This window comes from Centropristis striata, chromosome 9, assembly GCF_030273125.1.
Source record: "Centropristis striata isolate RG_2023a ecotype Rhode Island chromosome 9, C.striata_1.0, whole genome shotgun sequence".
Taxonomy (NCBI): domain Eukaryota; kingdom Metazoa; phylum Chordata; class Actinopteri; order Perciformes; family Serranidae; genus Centropristis; species Centropristis striata.
This window is the reverse complement of record NC_081525.1, coordinates 2,316,593-2,338,710: the sequence shown is the minus strand read 5'-3', so window position 1 is coordinate 2,338,710 and position 22,118 is coordinate 2,316,593. Positions and strand designations below refer to the sequence as shown.

The 22,118-nt window shown below is 37.8% G+C and overlaps 2 protein-coding genes across 2 annotated transcripts in view; one reads left to right on the top strand and one right to left on the bottom strand.

Moving 5' to 3' along the window:
- Positions 1-8,255, top strand: part of frem1b (Fras1 related extracellular matrix 1b) — a 62,937-nt gene extending 54,682 nt beyond the window's left edge. Inside the window, 10 exon segments of the mRNA XM_059340761.1 lie at positions 534-678; positions 953-1,082; positions 1,569-1,641; positions 2,008-2,157; positions 3,009-3,361; positions 4,448-4,492; positions 4,591-4,743; positions 5,551-5,669; positions 6,397-6,482; positions 7,933-8,255. Of these exon segments, the coding sequence (XP_059196744.1) occupies positions 534-678; positions 953-1,082; positions 1,569-1,641; positions 2,008-2,157; positions 3,009-3,361; positions 4,448-4,492; positions 4,591-4,743; positions 5,551-5,669; positions 6,397-6,482; positions 7,933-8,141 (1,463 nt within the window). The 3' untranslated portion in view covers positions 8,142-8,255.
- A 6,858-nt stretch (positions 8,256-15,113) lies between these two features.
- LOC131978210 (sterile alpha motif domain-containing protein 9-like) lies at positions 15,114-21,149 on the bottom strand. Its single transcript, XM_059341757.1, has 3 exons — positions 20,433-21,149; positions 19,488-19,761; positions 15,114-18,787 (listed from the first exon to the last, which is right to left on the bottom strand). The coding sequence occupies exons 1-3, from the start codon at positions 21,147-21,149 to the stop codon at positions 15,159-15,161; spliced, it is 4,620 nt and encodes a 1,539-aa protein (XP_059197740.1). The 3' UTR covers positions 15,114-15,158.
- Positions 21,150-22,118: the final 969 nt, after the last annotated feature.

The window sequence follows — 22,118 nt, the reverse complement described above, 5'->3', positions numbered from 1 at the left end:
TCAGAATAAAAAACAAATTATTATAAGGTTTTTTAAAAGTAAAAATAAATCACATTTTATGTTGGACTAAAGGACTAAAAAAGACACAACATGACCAAAAAAGACACAAAACGACTAAAAAAAGGAACAAAAAGACACACAATGACTAAAAAGAGACACAGCATAGCCAAAAAAGACACAAAATGACTCCAAAAAGACAAAATTACTAAAAAAAGACACAACATGACTAAAAAAGACACAAAATGACCAAAAAAGACACAAAATGACAAAAAAAAATACACAAAATGACAAAAATTGTTGGTTCAAAATGTTGATCCAGTAAATCAGAATAAAAAATCTATTATTATCAGGTCATATAGGTGAAAAAAATATACCAACATGGCATTTAAACATGTTTTAAGTGGTGAATACAGGCAGGATGGAAAGGATTCAAAAATAGACAAAACAGCCCGAGACTCCATAGAGTTAAAATATGTTCATGTTGTTCAGAGATATAAATGTTTGGTCTGATATAAACCTCCCGTCCCGTCCAGGAGCTTACATCAAGGGTCGGTTCACCCAGCGGGACGTGGACCAGCGCGCCGTGATGTTCGTCCTCCCCGCCGACATGGAGGTGACGGCCGACAGCTTCCAGTTCCTCCTCGTCGACCCGGCGGGAAACACGGCGCTGCCCGAAATGTAGGTTTGTAGAAGACAAAGGTCGAAATTTAACATAAAAAACATGATAAATTAAAACATTTTTAGACATTAAACCACAAAACAGAATATTAAGTAGTTCAAATTTACCCGACATTTATGCATCAATAATAAGCATCAAATAATATATTTAGATTATATAAAACAATCTTTTTTCCCCTCAGTGGTTTTCAGGTGTTGAGTAGTTTTACTGCACATGTGAAATAGTTTTAAAGTTATAATAAAGCATCAGGATCACTGACTGTGTGTCCTGTAGTCTGGATCTGTCCTGGTCCCGGGTGGAGCTGACAGCAACCTGCTACAGAACCTGTGAGACGGCAGGAACGCTGCAGATCCAGATCCAACGCAGCGGGAGGAGCCAAGACCCGGCATACGTAGCCATCCAGGTACCACTACCTCTCTCTCTCTCTCTCTCGCTCTCTGTCTCTCTCCGCTCTGTCTCTACCTCTCTCTCTCGCTCTCTCGCTCTCTTTCTTTCTCGCTCTCTCTGTCTCTCGCACTCTCATTCTCTCTCTGTCTCTCTCTCTCTCTCTCTCTTTCTCTCTCTCTCTCTCTCTCTCTGTCTGTCTCTCGCACTCTCATTCTCTCTCTCTCTCTCTTTCTCTCTCTCTCTCTCTCTCTCTCTCTGTCTCTCGCACTCTCATTCTCTCTCTGTCTCTCGCACTCTCATTCTCTCTCTCTCTCTCTCTTTCTCTCTCTCTCTCTCTCGCTCTCTTTCTTTCTCGCTCTGTCGCTCTCTCTCTGTCGCTCTCTCTGTCTCTCGCACTCTCATTCTCTCTCTGTCTCTCGCTCTCTCTCTCTCTCTCTCTCTCTCTCTCTCTCTCTCTCTCTCTCTCTCTCTCTCTCTCTCTGACGGTCTGATGTGTGTGCAGGTGGAGGAAGGTTCGGCTAAACCCGGCAGAGATTTCACTCACAGCTCCGCTGCTCTGATCCAGTTTGATCCAGGTCTGAATCTGCTTCACTTCACATTCACACCAAAACAGAATTTATAAAAGACTTTTGATATTTTACTCTTGATGTCAGGTCAAGATTTAACATGAAAAACATGATCAATTTAAACTGATAACGCTTTGATTTTTAATAAAAACGGTATATTTAATAATCAAAATGAGCCCTAAAACACTGCTTACAAAAATGCATCAATAATAATAATCCAAAAACATATTTGGAATATATAAAATATTCTGCATAACGAGAATTTTTTGATACTTTTACTGCAGCAAAGTAATCTGATTACTTCTTCCACCCCTGCTGGTCTTTGAGGCTTCACATGAACCAGTTTGAAGCAGGTTTGTGTGTTTCTGTGTTCAGGCGTCAGTGTGAAAACGTGGAACATTTTCCTGATCGACGACGGTCTGGAGGAGAACCACGAGACGTTCACTGTCACCCTGAAAAACCCCAAAAACGCCGTTCTGGGACAGAGGACGACGGCCAGCGTCGAGATCATCGACCCCAGAGGAGGTGAAACATCTGATACGAAAGCTTTCACACCTTATTAAAAACATTTATTTATCTGTTGTTTTTTGGGGTTTTTGCATTCTGTCCTACCTTTTTATGCAACTGCTGCATAGACATGTCACGATAACACATTTTTTTAGGAAGATATATTTTCCCAGAAACTATGAAACTATTGTGGAGTTCATCCTTTTTCCACAGCAATGAATTTTTAAATCTCAAAAATAGTAAAACATTGGAATTGAAATGTGAAAAATAAATATTAAAACATCTTCAATAAATAAAATGTAAAATAAACGAAAATTTAAGTAAGTTTACATTGTTTTTTTTTTGTCATTTTATGTCGTTGTTTTTTAATTTTATGTTTTTTTAAAAATCATTTTCCGTATTTTTTTTGTAATCATATGTATTTGTTTTTAGAAATTTAACATATTTTTTTTGTAATTTTACAGGTCTTTTTTTGTTCATTTTACGTATTTTTGTTTTTGTTGTAATTTTTCTTATTTTAAAATTTTTTTTTTACATAATCCATTTTGGTCAATTTATGGATTTCTTTGGTCATTTTGTGTGTTATTTGTAATTTTACATTTTTTTTTTGTAATTTTACTTAATTTTACATTGTTATTTTTGTAATTTGACGTATTTTTTAAAAATAATTTCAAAAGTGGGTGTTTTTTAGGTGAATTAATTTATATTTTCTGCATGTTTTTGGCTCAGGATGGGGCTGAGGTGTTATTATACGCTATTTGATTTGTCTCTTTTGTATTCTGGGAGTGAAGGAACCTTAGAAGGGAAAAATGTTTTACAATAAAAAAAATATATTCCTTAAAGTAAAGCTTCTCTCTGTTGTCGATCAGGACGCTGTGATCCAGACGACCTGAGGGTGGAGGAGGACGAGAAGCGACTCCCTGCTCCTCCTCTTCCTGCTCCTCCTGCTCCTCCTGGGCCGGGGGAGGAGGAGGACCCGGTCACCGACATCGAGGCGGAGCTGCTGTGGGAGAACCAGCCTCCTCCTCCCCGGGGGGACGTCCCCCACCGCCGGGCCGACCTGGACTACGGAGAGGCGGAGCCACAGGACCAGGCGGCCCCCAGCAGCTGGGGCCACGCCCACCACCACAGCAGGCTGCTGCCAGGGAACACCGGGAATACTGGGAATACTGGGAATACCGGGAATACCGGACACACCAGGGTCAGACATGGAGGAGTAAAGGTTGGTCGCTCTCTTAAACTGATGAAAGGATGATTTTAGATCAAGAAAAGTGCCATTTTTTTAGTCTTTTAGTCTGTTTCTTTCTTTAGTTTTTGTGTTTGAAGCTTCTTTATTTCCATTATATGTTGCAGAGTGCAGTAGCAGTGTACAATCTGCATGCTGGATTATTAACCCTCTGAACCCCGCCAGAAAGTTTGTTTCTTTAAAAAATTGCACAAAACACACCGTTTATCGTAGAAAGAAACTGAAAAAAAAAACAGGCATTATCGTTGAAGTTTGAACTCTCCGACGGTCCTTGAATGGATCATCGGTTACAAACGATTTCCTGTTATAAAAAGTGACCAAAACTTGTGTTTAAATGTTGATATTAGTGTCAGAATCTCTTTATTCTCCATGTGTCATTTAAAATAAACCAGATCCTGTTAAAAACATTAAAGAGACACTGAAGACATGATTGATTCTGCTGAGAATCTGTTTACACAGAGCAGAGAGGAGAGGACAGGAGAGGCTGTTTACACAGAGCAGAGAGGAGAGGACAGGAGAGGCTGTTTACACAGAGCAGAGAGGAGAGGACAGGAGAGGCTGTTTACACAGAGCAGAGAGGAGAGGACAGGAGAGGCTGTTTACACAGAGCTGAGAGGAGAGGACAGGAGAGGCTGTTTACACAGAGCAGAGAGGAGAGGACAGGAGAGGCTGTTTACACAGAGCAGAGAGGAGAGGACAGGAGAGAATGGAAACATGACAATACTTCAATATGTGGAGAAAACTGGTTTTACTACATTAAGGACACTTCCAAATTAATAAATTCCATTTTATTGAAAATATTTTATCAAAAAAATTCAACTTCTTTTCCTGATTTCTGTCATTCTAACTGTGTTATTCTGCACAAAGACTGTTTGAGTTGTTCCCACTTCTAGCCATGATTGTGCTGATTCCACAGAGCTGCAGGACTTATAAAAAGAAAGAAAAAAACTTGAAACTGCTCGTTGGGGTTCACATTTACTTAAACTCATTATTAGTTTCAGTTTGAATCTTCTGTACAAAGCTGATATTGTTTCAGTGTTTGATCTTTCCACTGATGTTCAGGTTCATCTGTCTGGAGAGAGGAGGTCTGAGGAGAAGGTGTGGACGGTAAGACAAAGTTAGACTACACACACACACACACACACACACACACACACACACACACACACACACACACACACACACTCTAACGCCTCCTCCATCAGTTCCACAGTCTGACTCCTCTCCGTCTGGAGGAGGTGAAGCCGGGGGACGCTGGCTGGAGCTGGTCTGGCCTCCTGCAGGACCTCCCTGCTGGAGATCCTCCTCAGATGGATCATCCAGAACCTCGACACCACCCAGAGCTACGCCAGCGCAAGGTACACACACACACACACACACACACGCAATTTTTTGGGATGTATGAGTAATGATTTCTGAATGATCAAATAACATAAATAATAACAATGCAATAATAATACAAATAATACCAATAAATGAATGATGTCCAGGGTGTCACATACGGTTTTTAATCCCAAAATGTAGCACATTCAACTACAAGAGCGACCTGGGGTTGTATAAAAAAATATATAATTCATATATATAGATATATACTATATATATATATATAAAGTTTACTCAACATATTGTGCACATTCTCAGTATTGTCATGTTTCCAGCCTCTCCTGTCCTCTCCTCTCTGCTCTATGTAAACAGCTTCTCCTGTCCTCTCCTCTATATCTTCAGGTTTCTTGTCTGAATGTTACCTGTAGGAAACATTGTACCATTGAACCAACGACACATTGAAATGATTGTCTTCAACAGTCTAAGTGTATGAAACTATCAGAAATGAAGGTTTACTCTCCAATCAGTAGGAATATATTTTTTTCCAGATGGAAAAGAGCCAGAAAATGATGTTTTGAGCGATTTTTTGTGGCTCAAAATGGCAAAGCTGTTTCCTTTGGAAAAGTCTGCAAAATAGTGTTTCAATATGGCCTCCTGGAGGTCATGTGACAAATTAAAGCGTTGCTATTGGTTCCCTATACTCTTCCCTCTTTTTTAGAGTATTGCATCACTCAAAAACATGACTTGTAGAAATTTGACAGGCCAAAAATGGGGCAACACCGTACCGAGGGTTAAATATTTTTATAGTTGTGATAATTGTGTGTGTGTGTGTGTGTCCTCAGACAGGGAAGTCAGTGAGCAGCTCGTGTCCTGACGGTTGGACTCACTACAGGAGACGCTGTTACATCGTGGGCTCGTCTGTGGCGAGCTGGGGCAGCGCCGAGAGGAGCTGCTCGCTGCTGTAATAACAACAAGACACACTTCACACACTCACGACTACTTTAGCTTTAATGCAGGGGTGTCAAACTCAAATACACAATGGGCCAAAATTTAAAACTTGAATAAAATCGCGGGCCAACATTGAACAAATAAACCTTTTAATATATACCAAACATGTTTTGCTTTAACATTAAATATGGAACCAGCAACGCTTATAAACATACAATATATAACTAAATAGTGCAGACATGCAAAATCAAATTTCAAATAAAAAACACATCAATGTCATAATTTATTAAATAAAAATTAAATAAAAATCGTATGCCTCTTTTCTATTTGGATCCTTCTGATTTAAATATCAAAATAAACTTTTACAACAGGTTAATAAATTCTGCCTTTCTTTTCTCCATTTTTGGGAAGGGGTAGCTGGGAGACAGCTCTAACTTGAGGTTGCTATGACGACTGTCACAGAGGAGCGTTTCTGGGTCCTGTCCTGATTGACGCGCCAAAACAACAGCAGGGCATTGTGGGATTTGTAGTATTAGCTGTAAATGCGCCGTATAATACAGGCGGGTCAGCTTTTATAGTATAATAATAAGATAATAATTTGGTATTGCCTCGCGGGCCAAATAAAATTACACTGTGGGCCAAATTTGGCCCGCGCGCCAGAGTTTGACACCCCTGCTTTAATGCATCGACTTCAAGTTGCTGCAGTCGTGTGTTTGACCGTCTGAATGTTTGTGTGTCAGCTTTAACAGCAGCCTGACCAGCGTGCGCTCCAGAAGAGACATGACCTGGCTCTGGAAGTTTGCAGGAAGGAAACCATTCTGGATCGGTGAGTTACAGAAACACCTGAGTGACGGCTCCAATGCGCAAAAACGAAGACTAAAACATTTGCTAACTTTAAAGTTAATGTCGTTGAGCAGCAAACATTTGTACAACCCACGGCTCACCTGACTTGTACGGCAAGAAGGTTTCTGGCTTTAGTTTTTTTAATCTAACCCCCTGAACTCGCTGGAGGGTTTTGTTTAAAACATTGCTGAAAATTCACAGTTTATAGTAAAAACAAACTGTAAAAACAGACATTATTATCAGAGTTTTAACTTTCTATAAGAAGAACATGAAAGTCTAGAAGAGCTGTACTCACCCACAGGTATGGGGCATTCAATAGCGTTGGAAAGGCTATGGTGCATTCAAGAGCGTAAGACATATAAAAAAAAATTACAGAGGAACATGTTGTTACTGAATGGAACTTAGTTCGATAAACAAGCTAACGAAACTTTACCAGAGTTAATGAACAACTGTGTTATTTTATATTTTTCGACATTTATTGTACTGTTGAGAAAAAAATAAGTCAGTACAGTTGCTTTAAAACTGGCAGTTTATAAACAATATAAAAAAACCATGATAATAATCAAGATCGGACGATATGAAAAAATATATCATGATTAGGGCCGGGACTCGATTAAAAAAATTAATCTAATTACTTAGAGGCTTTGTAATTAATAAATCAAAATGAATCACATTTTAATTGCATATAAATATTTGACCTGAGAACAGTGAGAAGTAATTTTTTTAACATGGATTTTTAGTATACCATTGAATAATGACTGAAAACATAAGCTTAAGCTTATGTCTGTTGTTCAAGTACAACAGACCAGTGCAATTTTTGCCATTAAGTGTAGCAATAGCATATTTATAAATATAGTACATTTCATAAATCCAGGTAGCCTATAGGTAGGTAGACCTTCTGTAAACTAGAATACTTTGGTTTTTGAAGTAAAACACAATCCACGCTAGCTAGCACACTAGCCGCTAGCTGCTATATGTTTAGCATTGAGGTGATACTTGAGGCTGGATGTGCTGCTATGGTGATATGTGAATTCCTTGTTGCCTAGCAACACAACCATGCTCTTATCGACGCTTCCATCCGTTGGTTTTTAGTAACTAAATGTCCCATCATCCACGGGGCCAACCAAAGGTCTCATCAGCTTCTTCCTTCATGTTCACTGTGGTTTGTTGTTGTCTCAACTCATCAACGCTAGTTGGTGCTCCAGTATAATCGGTCCGCCTGAAACTCATCCAGTGAGAAACGTTCCGCTGTGCAAAAATAAGTGTGATTAAAATGCGTCAATTTTTTTAACGTGTTAATTTTTGTGTAATTAATTAATCTTAATTAACGCGTTAAAGTCCCGGCCCTAATCATGACCTCTTTTTTTTTGCCATGTCGCCCAGCCCTACGTGAGAAAGTTAAAGTGTTGTTGAGGACTTGTTGTGTGTCTCAGGTCTGTCCGGAGGTCCGGGTCGCTGGATGTGGGCTGACGGTCGCTCCTTGTCCTTCTCCAGACTGAAGGGGGCGCCGTCGGGCCGCGGCGAGCCCGATGGCGGCTCGGACTGCGTGCTGGTTGAAAACCCCAGAAGCTGGATCTCCACCAGCTGCTCCCCCGAAACTCAACACACCTTCATCTGTTCGTCGCCGGCTCACACTCACTGAGAGACACATTCAACGACCTGAACACGTTGGAGTCATATTTAATGATACGCAATGATGCTGCTCTGTACATTAGTTTTCATATTTTTGTCATAATAAAGATCGCTGCACAAACTGAAACATCTGTCTTTAAAGTGTATATATCAATCAGCAGTTTCACAGATTTTTAAAGCTATTTTTTTCAACACTTAGCTACATATTTGACAGCTTTAGTTACTTTACAAACTAAAATGTTTGCATACAAATAATAAAAAAATTAAATATGAAGTTTTGTTATAAATTAAACTCTGGAACAGTTTATACAGCTGAAACAATTATTTCATTAATCAGTTAGTTAGTTTTACTAACCAAACAATCAATCGATTAATGGAGAAAATAATCAGCAGAATTAATCCTGAAATATGAAAAATCCTGAAATCATCAGGTTATAGTTCAAACCAATTCCAACAGTAAAATCCAGATTTTTTTTTGTGTATTTTCGATAAAGGACTTTTTACTTGTAATAGATTATTTTTACACAGTTTTATTGGTACTTTTACTGCTGTCTATAATCTCAACTACTCACCTTTTTGTCTTGTTAAATCATTCAGAATAAGCTGAATGCCGTTTTTAAATGCCTTTTGAATGATCTGTGTGGTCCGATTTGGGAAACAGATAGCACACAGCTAAATTACCAGCATAAGCGTCCTTTAAAACGACGTACAGTTTGTAAGATAAGAAGTTAGACTGTAGTTTCACACCATTTAATTATTTGGAACCATAACATGATCAATTATTTTGTTAGGTAATGTGACATTTTGGTAGAATATTAGCCAAAAGCTGTCTGATGTGGGATACTAGTGACTTCATGATAGAGATTTTGTGGATATCCAGAGACAAAGTTATGGTGCATGCATTATTTGGCAAGACTCATATTTTACCTGCCGAGATCTACATCCCCCACTTATTTCAGTCATATATGAAAATAGTGATATAATTATAATAATAACACTAAAAATAATAATTGCTATAGCAACAATATTAATAAAATAACATAACGATAAGAATAGTAATAACAATATAATAATAATAATTATTATTATTATTATGTGTGTGTGTGTGTGTGTGTGTGTGTGTGTGTATATATTTACAATTTTGATTGTATGTGTATATATATATATATATATATATATATACATACAATCAAATTATATATATATATATATATAATTTGATTGTATGTATATACATACAATCACATTATATATATATATATATATATATATATATATATATATATATATATATATAATTTTATTTATTTATTTCGTTCTATCTCTGTCTGTCTGTCTGTCATGTCTGACGTTTGACAAACAAACGTGAAAATAGTTTGACAACTGAGCGATTTATTATCACTTTTATTGTTAGAAACACCATTCCTCCATAGACGGCCCTCCTTCCGGCCCTGTTCCAAGATGGCCGCCCTATAGGCACGCCGCTCCGTGGCTTCAGTACATAGCAACAGTAACTAGGGGGCGGAGCTTTTGCGAGCGGTCAGTTGGCGCCGTTTTGTGGAATGTTCTAACGTTAGGCTAAAAGAGGAACAATGGTCTCCCTGGTGAGTAAACTTGTCTTAATTCATTTCGTTTTATTAAACACTTTTGATTAGACAGACAAGTCAATGTCACACTGTGACTTGCTTGGGAATCTTACCTGCTTGTAAATAAGAAGAGTAGACAGTTATTGGTTTCTTGGTATCTGTCTGGCTTTAACTTTAGCTAGCTAGCTTAATGAAATCAATACCACATAATGACTTGGCAAAAACAATAACTGGCTTTTAATCATTTCTTAAAACCCTGGTTGAAATATTAACATTAGTATTTCAGTTCATCCAAATATTTAACGTTTGTGAATGCTGTTTTTCAGTGAATACAATGTATTCAGGAATATTTATAACAACTTTAAAGTTACTGATGCTGTTTTTTAGCTTTAGCTCAATGATAATATTAAAATTGTAGTAGTTACAGTAGTTACAGTTCTCATAATGATATGGTTTTATTTTTTTTTTACTTTCTCAAATTTGACTACCATTCTGTTGTAGCACATAATGACTTGGCAAAAAACAATAACTGGCTTTTAATCATTTCTTAATACTCTGGTTGAAACATTAACATTAGTATTTCAGTTCATCCAAATATTTAACATTTGTGGATGCTGTTTTTCAGTGAATACAATGTATTTAGGAATATTTATTAACAACTTTGGCAGTTAAAGTTGTTAATATTTATTAACAACTTTAAACTGCAACAGTTTTCTAATTGAAACAGCTATAGCTAGTTAGCTGTCACTAAGGAGCAGTTTACAGTTAGTCTTGCACAGACACAAAATAAAACATCTGGTATATTTTCAAAATAAAATACCTTTATATAAAGACGACCATAAAAAGGAAGTGGCTTGGAAAACCATTGCAGGAGTAATGGGAGTAGATGGTAAGTTACTAATATGGTCCAATTAATGTTGTTTGAAAGCAAATTATATGTTCTTGTACATTAAATGAGACATTCTCTAGTTATACATGTAGAAAATCTTACGTGTGAATTTGTGAGACCTCATGCGTCCTCGGGACTCCGCTGTCTGCAACAGTGCGAATCGCATAAAGATCCGGTGTGTGTCGACGGACTGCGGAGAAATGCAGCCGTTGCGGACGGACCCGTTTCTGAGTCGTACCGCGTCCAGTGGAATCCTGGGGTAAGTATTGCAGTTCATCGAGATATGTGCTGTTTTATATATTATATATAAATATATTTAAAACACTTTAAACTGCACTAGACAAGTTAGCTAACATTAGCTAGGTTGAAACAGTTAGTTAGCTTTCATAAAAGTTACTACAGTTATAAGTTACTGTTGTTGTGTTTTAGCTTCAGCTAAATGATAAATATCAGATCGTATATGATTAGCAGCAGTGATAACCGAATGCAATGATTTATTTTTCTATTTGATGTCCTGCTACCAGTAGTTACAGTACTCATAATGTGATTTTATTATTTTGACGTTGTCACATTTGACATCCACCATTCTGTTGTAGCACATAATGACTTGGCAAAAACCAATAACTGGCTTTTTCTTGTTTCTTAATACTCAGAAACATTATTTGTAAGTATTGCAGTTCATCCAATAACTTTTGTGAATGCTGTTTTTCAGTGAATACACAGTATTTAGGAATGTTTAGAACACTTTAAACTGCACTAGCTAAGTTAGCTAGGTTGAAATAGCTAGTTATCTGGAACAGAAGAACAGTTTAAAGTTATTGATGCTGTCTGTTTAGCTAAAGCTATTTGGTTAATATCAGATTATAATGATTAGCAGCAGTCATAAACAGTGACTGAACAGTGAAGTAAATCAATGCATAAATATGCATTGATTTACTTTTTTATTTGATGTCCTGCTACTAGTAGTTACGGTTGTCTGTTCCCTCTAAATGTTGATGATTGGAATAATTAGTTGAGATATCCTGATTCGATATCTAATTTTGTCAGACAAGTACAAGCCCCTGAAAACCGGGCTGGCTTGTGAGGCAATTTTTCTGTATAGGCCACACCTTATTATATACTTTTTTTCACTTCACTTTTCAGATAAGAAAGAATAAATAACAAGCACATGACCAAGTAAAGTTCAAAAGTCAAGTGGCAGCCCGATATAAAGTAATCATTTCTACAACTGTTGTGCAGCACATTTTGGTGAAATTTATATAAAAAAAAGGTAAATCAAGCTCCACACATCATCATTGCTTTTAAATGGATACCTAATATTATATTGAATATTTAGCTTAATATGGTTTGGGAAATAATTCAGCCATGTCTATCCTCTTAAACCCAGTATAAAAAAATAAAATCAGTGAGCTTTGACATGTTTGCATTACTAAATAGAATTTCAAATATGACCCTTTACAGAAGAGCTAATATGTACAAAGCTGATAGGAAATTGGCAAAACAAAGCAACAAAGAACCTTTGCCCTTAATAGTTGTAAATTCAAACACATTACCACACTAAACCAATAGCATGATAGCACCATGATGCACATGCTGGATTAAACAAGAAATGAGGTCAGTCTCTTGTGACTTGCTCTGTGTGACCTATTTTTTCTGATGTCACTGTGTTGCCAGATCTCAGCACAGAAGCCGGTGAGTACAAAATTACTATAAAAGATAGAACTCATGGCCCAAATTCTGAAATTCTAAACTATCATTCTTTCAGATTTAGAATAGAATAGAATTAAAAATAAATTGGATGGCAGTCCTCTTGGTGCTCATAAATTAAAAATGAATAAATAAAGGCAAATAGAGTACTGACAATAACAATAGAGTACTAATAATACAAGACAAAATAAAACATACATGTCCAGCTATTCACAGACAGCCCCCCTCTCTACCCTCCCATATTCCCACATACATTCACATACATTTTCCAGTGCATGTTTTTAAAGTGTTTAAATATAAATAAGTGTTTAAAGTATTTAAATATCCTATGGACAAACCTGACTTTACCTACCTCAACAGAGAGGAGACCCAATAGTTACTGGCAATATGAGTGTTTTTCTACACATCTTTACATCTGGGGGCTCTATTTTCATACAAAAAAATTGACAACTGAAGGGAGGTTATGTGCATGTGTACACTTTTTTGGCTTATGTGGGGGCTCTAAGGAAAAACATGCAACACCTTGGTGCTTGTTGCCCTTGTCAGGCAAATTTAATCAAACTTCTACTACAGATAAGTACACAGAACTAAATATCAATCTTAGATCCGGTAGGCATTTGGTTGGCTATTTGTGCTGGGCAATGAAAAATGTTGATACTGCTACTAAACTGTCAAGTCATGAGAAAAGGAAAATCATAAAAGTTTTGCTAAAATGAAGAAGAATACATAATTGAGACGATTTGATCGTTATTTTAAGGACCTGAAATTTGTAAAATTGACTGTAGGACTTGTAAAAGTGACAGCCCGCAGAAATACTCAGGTTGACATTTTTCGGTATCTTAAAGCGTTGCAGATTTCATACTCCAAACGTCTGTTACAATTATTAAATAATACAGACACAAATGAGGATATCACATTAAGTATGGTTTTTTATTGCATCGTTCATGCTTTTATATACATTTCAATGTCTTGTCCACTTTATTTTGACTGGGGCGGCCCTGGCACTGACCCGTGATTTTCTATAGTATGTGTTTACACACACACATCAAATAGCAATCGTTCAACATTTTTGTCGAAACATGACAAATCTTACAGCTTACAGCAGTGGCACCACACAAATTCAATGCATAGTTTCCATACTTCCATACTTCTTAAAGTCTTCAAAAAGACACTGTAACTCCAAAAAAAATACTTACAAAAGAAACAATGCATATTGAAAAAAACAAAAACAAATTACTACATACATACCCATGAAACAATGCATATTAGAAAAAATATAAAATACTACATACATAGATACCCATGAAACAATGCATATTGAAAAAATAGGCCTGTGTGGACAAAGTATGTTATTGATAAAATTCAGGCTAAGGTCCTGCCCTGACCTGGCAAGTAACAAATCATTATTTAGAATATTGGGTTGGCATGCATACATACATGGGATGGCCAATCAGATTTCAGGTCTGGCCACTTCCCTCTCTGGACATGCTCCTGATACATTTATACAAGATGAGAAATGATTAGATATCTTTATTGGTAAAGTATGATGAGATGTTATAGAAGCTATAAGAAATATTTACAATAAAGTGTATGAAAAAATATTTAGAAAAAAAATGTATACAAGCAGTGCAAGGTTAAAATACTGTACAACAATACTAAAATAAAAAAATACTATAATACACACAAGAATATTATTTATGTCCACAACAATCAATTGCATATGTCACAACAAAAACTGAAGCAAAATCTAATTTCTTCACCATTCACAATTATTGAGTACTAGATCGATGGTTATCAACTGGTACCTGGGAGCTCCGTGACTCCATGATCTGTTTGTCTTGTTCAAAATGAGCAATAGTTTATTTTCATTATACACACAACAGCTACTGCATAGTAGACAAAACAATATGAGACATAGTAGACAAATGTTAATAAAAAAAGATTAAATTACATAAAAATAATATAAAAACATATATACACTGATAACTGCAGGATTGGCATTTTACAATACCATCTAATAATAATAATATTAACAATGATGCATTTAATTAATAAGCACCTTTCAAAACACCCAAGGACACTGTACAACAAAACATATAATTATTCAAAAACAGTGGCAACAAAATAAAACATCAGACAGTATTGAGATGGTGAGTGAGTGACTAGGTGGCATATGCTTGTCTGAACAGATGACTTTTGAGTCTGGATTTGAACAGTGGAGAGTGAATGGTGTGGAGGTCAGGAGGGAGAGTGTTCCAGAGCCGGGGAGCAGAGCGGCTGAAGGCTCTACTGCCCATGGTGACGAGGCAGCAGGAGGGACAGAGAGCAGGAGGGTGGAGGAGGAGCGAAGTGAGCGGGCAGGAGTGGAGATGTGGAGAAGGTCCGAGATGTACGGTGGAGCCAGGGTGTGAAGTGCTTTGAAAGTGATCAGGAGTTTTGAAGTTGATGCGGTGTTTTATCGGAAGCCAGTGGAGTTCTTGCAGGATGGGGGTGATGTGGTGAATGGTAGAAGTCCGGGTTATGATCCGTGCGGCAGAGTTCTGGAGGAGCTGCAGTTTCTGGAGGGATTTGTTGGGGACACCAAAGAGCAGGGAGGTGCAGTCGTCAAACCAGGAGGTAACGAGACTATGGACGAAGATGGCAGTGGTGTGTGGAGTGAGAGAGGGACGGAGACGAGAGATGCTGCGCATGTGGAAGTATGCAGACCGGGTTAAGTTGTTGAATCTGTCCTAATTTTCATTCGCTCTTGTGCTTTCATGAGGTGTGTTTGAAATCTGATCACAGTGAGTCACTAGCCACACATATTTCATGTTGTACAGTTCATGTGTCTCTACAATCAACTACCCTAGTTTTCATACTGGATGTCATATGCAAGGAGTCCATTGATTGCAAAACCAAGGTAGAAGGAAACCTTTTCTGTACTGAAACCCTGTCGTATTTTACCAATAAGAGCAGGACGCACAGGGATTTTCAGTTTGCCATAATTGGCAAACAGCTGTCCTTCGAGTGTGAATCCACTGACTCGATGAAGGCGGCTGGTGATTCTTTGTTCCTTAAATATGTCTCCATTCCACCACAGCTGTGCCAAGATACCACGAGGCATTTTAGGCAGAAAAGTCTCATCCAGTTTAGGTTTAGAAACAAACCTATTAAGTCCTTCTCCCTTTCCTAAGTAGAAGTGGGCAATAGTGCTCCTCTTTCGAAGCAATTTTGACAGATGTTTGCGGGATGAGTTTCGAATGGCAGTAACATATGTCCCAACATCTGTGTTTTCCTGAGTTGGACTTGGCCAGAGTAACAGCAGAGCCAGGTAGTATGGGTCCGGGAAGGGATACCCAAGTCCTACATCTTGTAGAGTTTTCGACAGTAGATCAGAGAGGTGTTTCTGGCTCTTTACATAATTAGATTTTGGTTTCAAAAGGTAAAGAACTATGTTTGACAGAATGTAATTGATCGTTTCTCTTGTCTTCTGTTTTTTGTTGATGAGCTGTTGTTGTTGTCTCTGTAAGAATGCATAGCATTCTGTGATCCTCTCAATCTCTTCAGCAGGTTTGTCTATATGCTGAAGAATCCCTGCGAATGTATCTGCTTGTTTCTCTTCAAGAAACAATCTTTTTTCTTGAATATCAATTTCCAAATTGAGATTAGTATTGCTTTGTCGTTCTTTTTTATTTTCCTCTGGTGAAGTGCAAAAAAGAGCCACATACTTTTTGAAAAGACCACAGACAGTCCGATGATTCTTTGAATCAAATTCTGAATTGTTCCCTTTCAAAAATGTAAAGTAACCGTTAAGATGGTCAAATGTTTCTTTTGCTTCAGTTTTCAAATTGGGGAGAAACTGTGCATGTTCCTTGATGATCTCTGTGTATCTGTTGTTGATCTCATTGTCCTCTTTATGCACATTGGTGATTTCCATTTTGTTTTCCAGGAAACTCATCAAGTACCTCTTCTTCATTGGTTCACTTTCCTCAAAGAATGGCAATCTGCTCAGTATCTCAAAGACGAGGAAAGCTATTTCCAGCATGCTCACATAGCCAAAAACATTATATGACTTTCTCGGAAAGTCATCTGACTCATCATCAGCAGTGTCTTCCTCAGGTTCATCCTGTTCATCGGCCAGCTCTTGAGCCCTTTTGAATGCTTTGATAGCATTATCCGCGATTTTAATGTTTGTGTTCAAGTTGTCTGGATTGCATGACGTCTCCTGCTTTTCTCTGTTGATGTTGGATTTTAAATTGCTTTTATGAATTTGCCCAATCGTGTCACATGTGTATGGGTTCTTTTTTATGGTTTTGGCCTTTTCAGCCCATTTTAGAGCCTCTGGATAGTCATGCTCATTGATGTACAAATATCTTGCCAGTGCCTGAGGAATAGATGCACTTGTCACAAACCTGGATGATGCTTTCACAAAGATTTCTTCGACAGTTTTTCTTCCTTGCTGGCTGTGGATTTTGCCTATGAGTGGAGAAAATAGTTCTCTCTCATCTCCATCTTTCCTGCGCTGCCTTTCAATCAACATTTGTTGAATTGAGAGCATGAATCTGTGTTTGACAACTTGAACACTGAAGAACAGATCAAGGTAAAGAATTGCCATAGTGATATCACTCACTTTTAAATAGAAGCTTCGCTCCAACTCTTTCAGACATGCAGATGCTATGGAGTGATGAAGGATTCTGATTCCTTTGTATCCTCCCCATTCTTCAACTGTTTCCATGATGAGAAAGTTTGAATATGGCTTCATTCTGTCCATTACATTGTCCTCTATCCATTGTATCATTTTCATCCCCAAAAAATCTTTACAGAGTGAGAGAGAGATTTCAGATTCTGCCACGTAGGTGTTCAGTAATGCCAGGAAGGCAAACAGTTGGGCCTCCTTTTGGCTGAAATCAAAGTTCTCCAGTGTGTTACAAGCAAGATCATTGACGTATTTTTCATCAAAATTGCTCTTCATGATCATGAAGCTGTAAAAGTTTTCAGGTTTTTCATGAGTTTCTTTGAGCTCTCCGAGTTTTTTCTCAAAATGATTTTGTTCATCTGGACTCAGTGAAGCAGTAATGAACTGACTTGGATTGTGTCGCATGTACTGTTCCCTGGGGCTGTGGGAACGGACGCAGTTCAGGATGATGACTTTGCAGTTTTGTGCATCATCCACCGTTGTGTTAGAGTAATCCTCTACAGTTTGACGAATGCTGTTTACAAGATCATAAGCATCCCCTGTTTCCTTTGAGTCATCAACTAACAGCAAAACTGGAGATGGTCTCTCACTTTCAAGCTTCATGAGGTTATTAACTTGGATTGCAACTTCTGATTTGGGCAGTGTTTTGTCTTTCAGCACAGCACATCTGAACTCTCGACGGAGATCCCACATAACATGCATTGCTAAGGTGGTGCCACCACAGCCAGGATGGTGGAACAGATTTAGCAGAACACACATGTTTGAATTCCTCAACTGAAATCTGATCATCTTTTTAACATCTTTATACTTGTCCCGTTTGACAAATAGCTTTTCTTTGTCTTTGTCACAGACGTAGAAGTTCCACCAGTTGACTGTGCGTCCTCTGTAGAATTCCTCCTCAACTTTCATCCTGAAGTCATGAAACTCTTGACTGTTTTCATCATAGGTGTTTTCACACTGATTCAGACATACAATTTCCAGAGCAGGCATTAAATCTTCATCCTTCTGCTTTAGAACAACAAAACTGGAGTCAGAAGAGGGTAGTAGCCTTCCAGATGATGGATTGAATGGTCCCAGTGCCATTACTGTGCCGTTGACCTCGCTGAGGGTCAGTTCATATATGGATCGTGGGTCAATGTTAGAGCCACACTTTTCTTGTGTTAACTCCCTCCATTTCTCATATATGCTCTGAGATTCACAAACAGAGATGATGCGTTCCTCTTCAGTTTGTTTTATGAAAGACTTGTAAACATCAAAGATTGGGTTTGTCTCAGTGTCTACAGGTGAAAGTAGGAGGAATATTATGAGACTTCTTCCACGGAGGAGAACTTCAGGGTTGCAAATGAATGAAACCAACTGCTCTACATCTCTACAAGATTTTCTTAACCAGTTATTATAGTCTAACTCCTTGTTAGAGTCGTTGTCAAGGTCATGTCTGCCGTTGCAGAAGACCCAGCTAGTCTGCTTGTAGAGGTTAAGGTTCTTTATAATGGAGTCAGTCTCTCCATGATACTGTGATGGGTTATGCAGATTGGCCACTCTTGACTCTTTGTAGGAATGACACAGTCCACCAGGAGCAACAGAGCTGGGGTCAAAGTCTAACACACAGAACAGTTTCATCTTATTCAAGAACTCTAGATACTGCACTTGTTCTGGACAGCTCTTGTTCACAACAACAACAAATCTGTCATAGTTGTCCAGTGAGTTCCCACCACACGTTAACAAATTCTTAAGTTTGTCACCCTGGTTAGCTTCTTTCTTCAGTATGTCTTTTGGCAGGCACTGCTTCTTCTGTTGACCTGTATTAACAATTAAACATTATAAAACATTAATTATTTAGCAAAAACAACAATAAAATTGCAAATAGTCATAAACACCTCACACAATTTTAGTTTAAAGTGCTGTTACAACATTCCGAACATTAATAAATGTTCGGAATGTTGTAAATAGAAAAAAGTTGCTTGCTGCTGTATTAATACAGCAGCAAGCAACTTTTTTCTATGTAAAGCCATTGTAGAGTGATCGCATCCTGACCAAAGAGGAAGTCACGTTCCCGCCATGTGCTATTAAAGATTTTTATTTGGTAGCTCAGGTGCATATCAACCAGTGTTTTCTCAAGGTTTGTGGAAGACTTAAGCACACTGTTTTGGCAGGATGTTAAGGGCTGTTCCCCAAAGAAAATGTTATGCTTTTCAATTGAAAAAAAAGAACCAATTTCACATAATTCTACAGAGGTAGGAGCTTAAATCAGATTTTGAATGCACAGGTAGTTCTTGTTTGGAGATCAGTTCAGTGTTTGAGTGGTTTGGAGATTTGTTGAAAGTTGTAACTTTAAACATTTACTAAACTGTGCAAATCAGTAAATGTCAAAATAGGATATAAAACATGACAAAATATTGCAGATTTTCAGAAAGATACCAATTAAAGATCTGGTAAGAATGTTTCCACCAAGTTATACAACTTCACTGTTTCAATACATTTGTACATTGGTTCTCTTACCCATCTTGTTTTCCAGCTCATAAGCCAGTTGACGCTGATTGATTTCCTTTAGATTGTCTTGTGTGACTTGTAAAGCCTTGCTTCCATAGTGGCCAGTCATTAATTGAGCGGTGTCCATTGTGTCCTTGCCATCCAGTTTACCTTTAGGAATCGATCTATCCGTGGATTTATTGTATTCATAGAAATGAAATAGTTTTAGGTCATTTTTTGAAAGGTTGTCTAGAATTTTCTTGATCTCCACAGTGATCTTGGTGAAGTCCGGTAGGACTGTGGCCTGCAGGAAGAAACAGATGTAAATTAGTTAGTGTAAACTTTACACAGTTAAGTTTCTTATGCCTTTAAGTGTACTAAAAACTTAGTTTTTTGTCTTGTGATTTTTTATTTTATTTTTAGAATTGCTCTATTAACAGGCCAGATGCCATATTTCATATGCTATGACTAGGAGTGGAACGGTTCACAAAATTCCTAGTTTGGTTCATATCACCGTATGTTTTTGGTACAGATAGGAGGCATTGAGGATTTCAGTAAGCTTTTCATTCATGTATTTATTTGGCATAAAATAAGTTACCGTTAACTGAGTTGGACAGTTCTTTGACAATTACCTGTCATGTCTGTTCATTAAGTTCAGGAATTACTGTGTTGCTGAAGTGACAGCACAGCTCAAATACTATCATAGGTTGAAATCCTGCATCCTCCACGACTGGTGTAGGGCCTTTTGTTATTAACACCCCCAATGCTTTAGTTCTGGATTTCGCTCTATCTGAATTTGCATGGAGAGGCGGGCACTCAGCTGTCTGTGTGACTCTTTAAAATAATATATGTAAGGCTAAAATTAACCTCTTACCCCCCAAACCATGACTAGGAAACTAAAAGCTTTGTATTTTTTGTTATAATCATTCCTTCCCTAACTTGACGCAGAAAAGAACATAGGAAACTTTAACCAACAGTTTCTTTTCTCCTGGCCCCCAAGTCTTTGGGCTTTGGCTGCTGAATTTCCTCCTTTGAAGCTTTCTTGAATGGTAGCTGAGGCTTCTCAGATTTACTTTCCACCATGTTGTCTGCTTCAATTTTGCTTTGTGTTTCTGGTTGTTTGGTTGCTGTGGCCCGAGCTAGGCTCAGTTCATGCTGAGTGGGGTTTGGAGCTTCCTTTTGGTCAGTGCTGGTGTCAGGGATAGGTTGCAGAGTCGGTTCTGGTTTCTTTTTCAGCTGACGGAGCTCTGCAAGAATCTTTACAGCTGGACCGCGTTTGACTTCCAGGTCCAGAAAGTCCTCCTTCTTGAAGCAAACAAGACAATCTCCAGATACGTCTTCCTCATGGAGCCGTTCTGCATATTTGCTGTATGCCTTCACATGTTGCAGTAACCACTGCTTCACTTGCTCCTTTGTCCAGTTTTCTACATATGAAGGGAACTGTGATATATGTTCTGATCCTTCTCTCAGACTTTGGAGATGAGATGTGATTTTTACAGCAGGACCATGTTTTATTCCCAAGTCCAATATATCTGCCTTATTATAGACAACTAAAATATCTCCAGACACTTCCTCTTCACAGAATTTGTCTGCACAAGTCTCATGAACTTTGACCTCTGTCATTAGCCACCGGTGGACGTCTTTCTCTGTCCATTTTTGAAAGGGCAGAGATGTTGGCTTTGCTGATGTCATTTTGATTCAACTAAAAATGAATAAGTTGAGTGAAATATTAATATAATGACAGGAACAGTAAGGAAAATAATTGCTTTAACAATCCATGTATCATTCGTTCTTTTCATTTTCAGTTGGCAATCAAAAATCTAATAATTAAAAATTTACTGGTTATTTTGTTATTTGTTGTCTATTATAAAACAACAAAAAAAAGCTTGCTTTTTCATATTTCAATCTTTGGCTCTGATCAAAAATACGAAATGGAAAAAAAGGCACCAGGACTGAATTTGATTTTAATATTTTATTGGTCGGCTTTACGTGACCCGGAAGTGATATAATGTAGTGCACCCGTATTGTGATATTTATGGTAAATTCATTGAGACTGCTCAGAGCAAGCTGACATGAAGGATAAACACTTTACTGTCATTCTTTCTCAATTTTTTTCAGTATCAAACTCTCACCCGCAGAGAGGAGATGAAGTATTGACTTTACATCAACACACGACGTGAAATAATTAAATTGCGTTGCACGGAAAATGTATTTGTTGTGTCGACAGTCGGTTTTCAGTTTTGATAATAAAGTAAATGGACCTGCACTTATATAGCGCTTTTCTAGTCGCTTTGCGACCACTCAAAGGCAAAGGCTACTCTAAACGCTCCCACCTGCCACCATTGGGAATTCATTCACACACCATCTGGGGTTCAGTATCTTGCTCAAGGATACTTCGACATGTAGGCTGCCATGGTCAGGGATCGAACCACCAACCCAGTTAGGGGCCAACCGACTCTACCAACTGAGTCACAGCCGCCCCTTGTGTTACGCAACCTTATTTATATACAGTCTATTTACACAACCAGGCACAAATACCAGATAAATATGGAAAGAAGATTAATTGCATGATATTCACAGAACTGTTCACTGTGTTTAAAAAAAAAACGCCTTTGAATATAGACTGTACAGTAAAATATTACATTATATTAAAAAAAATGT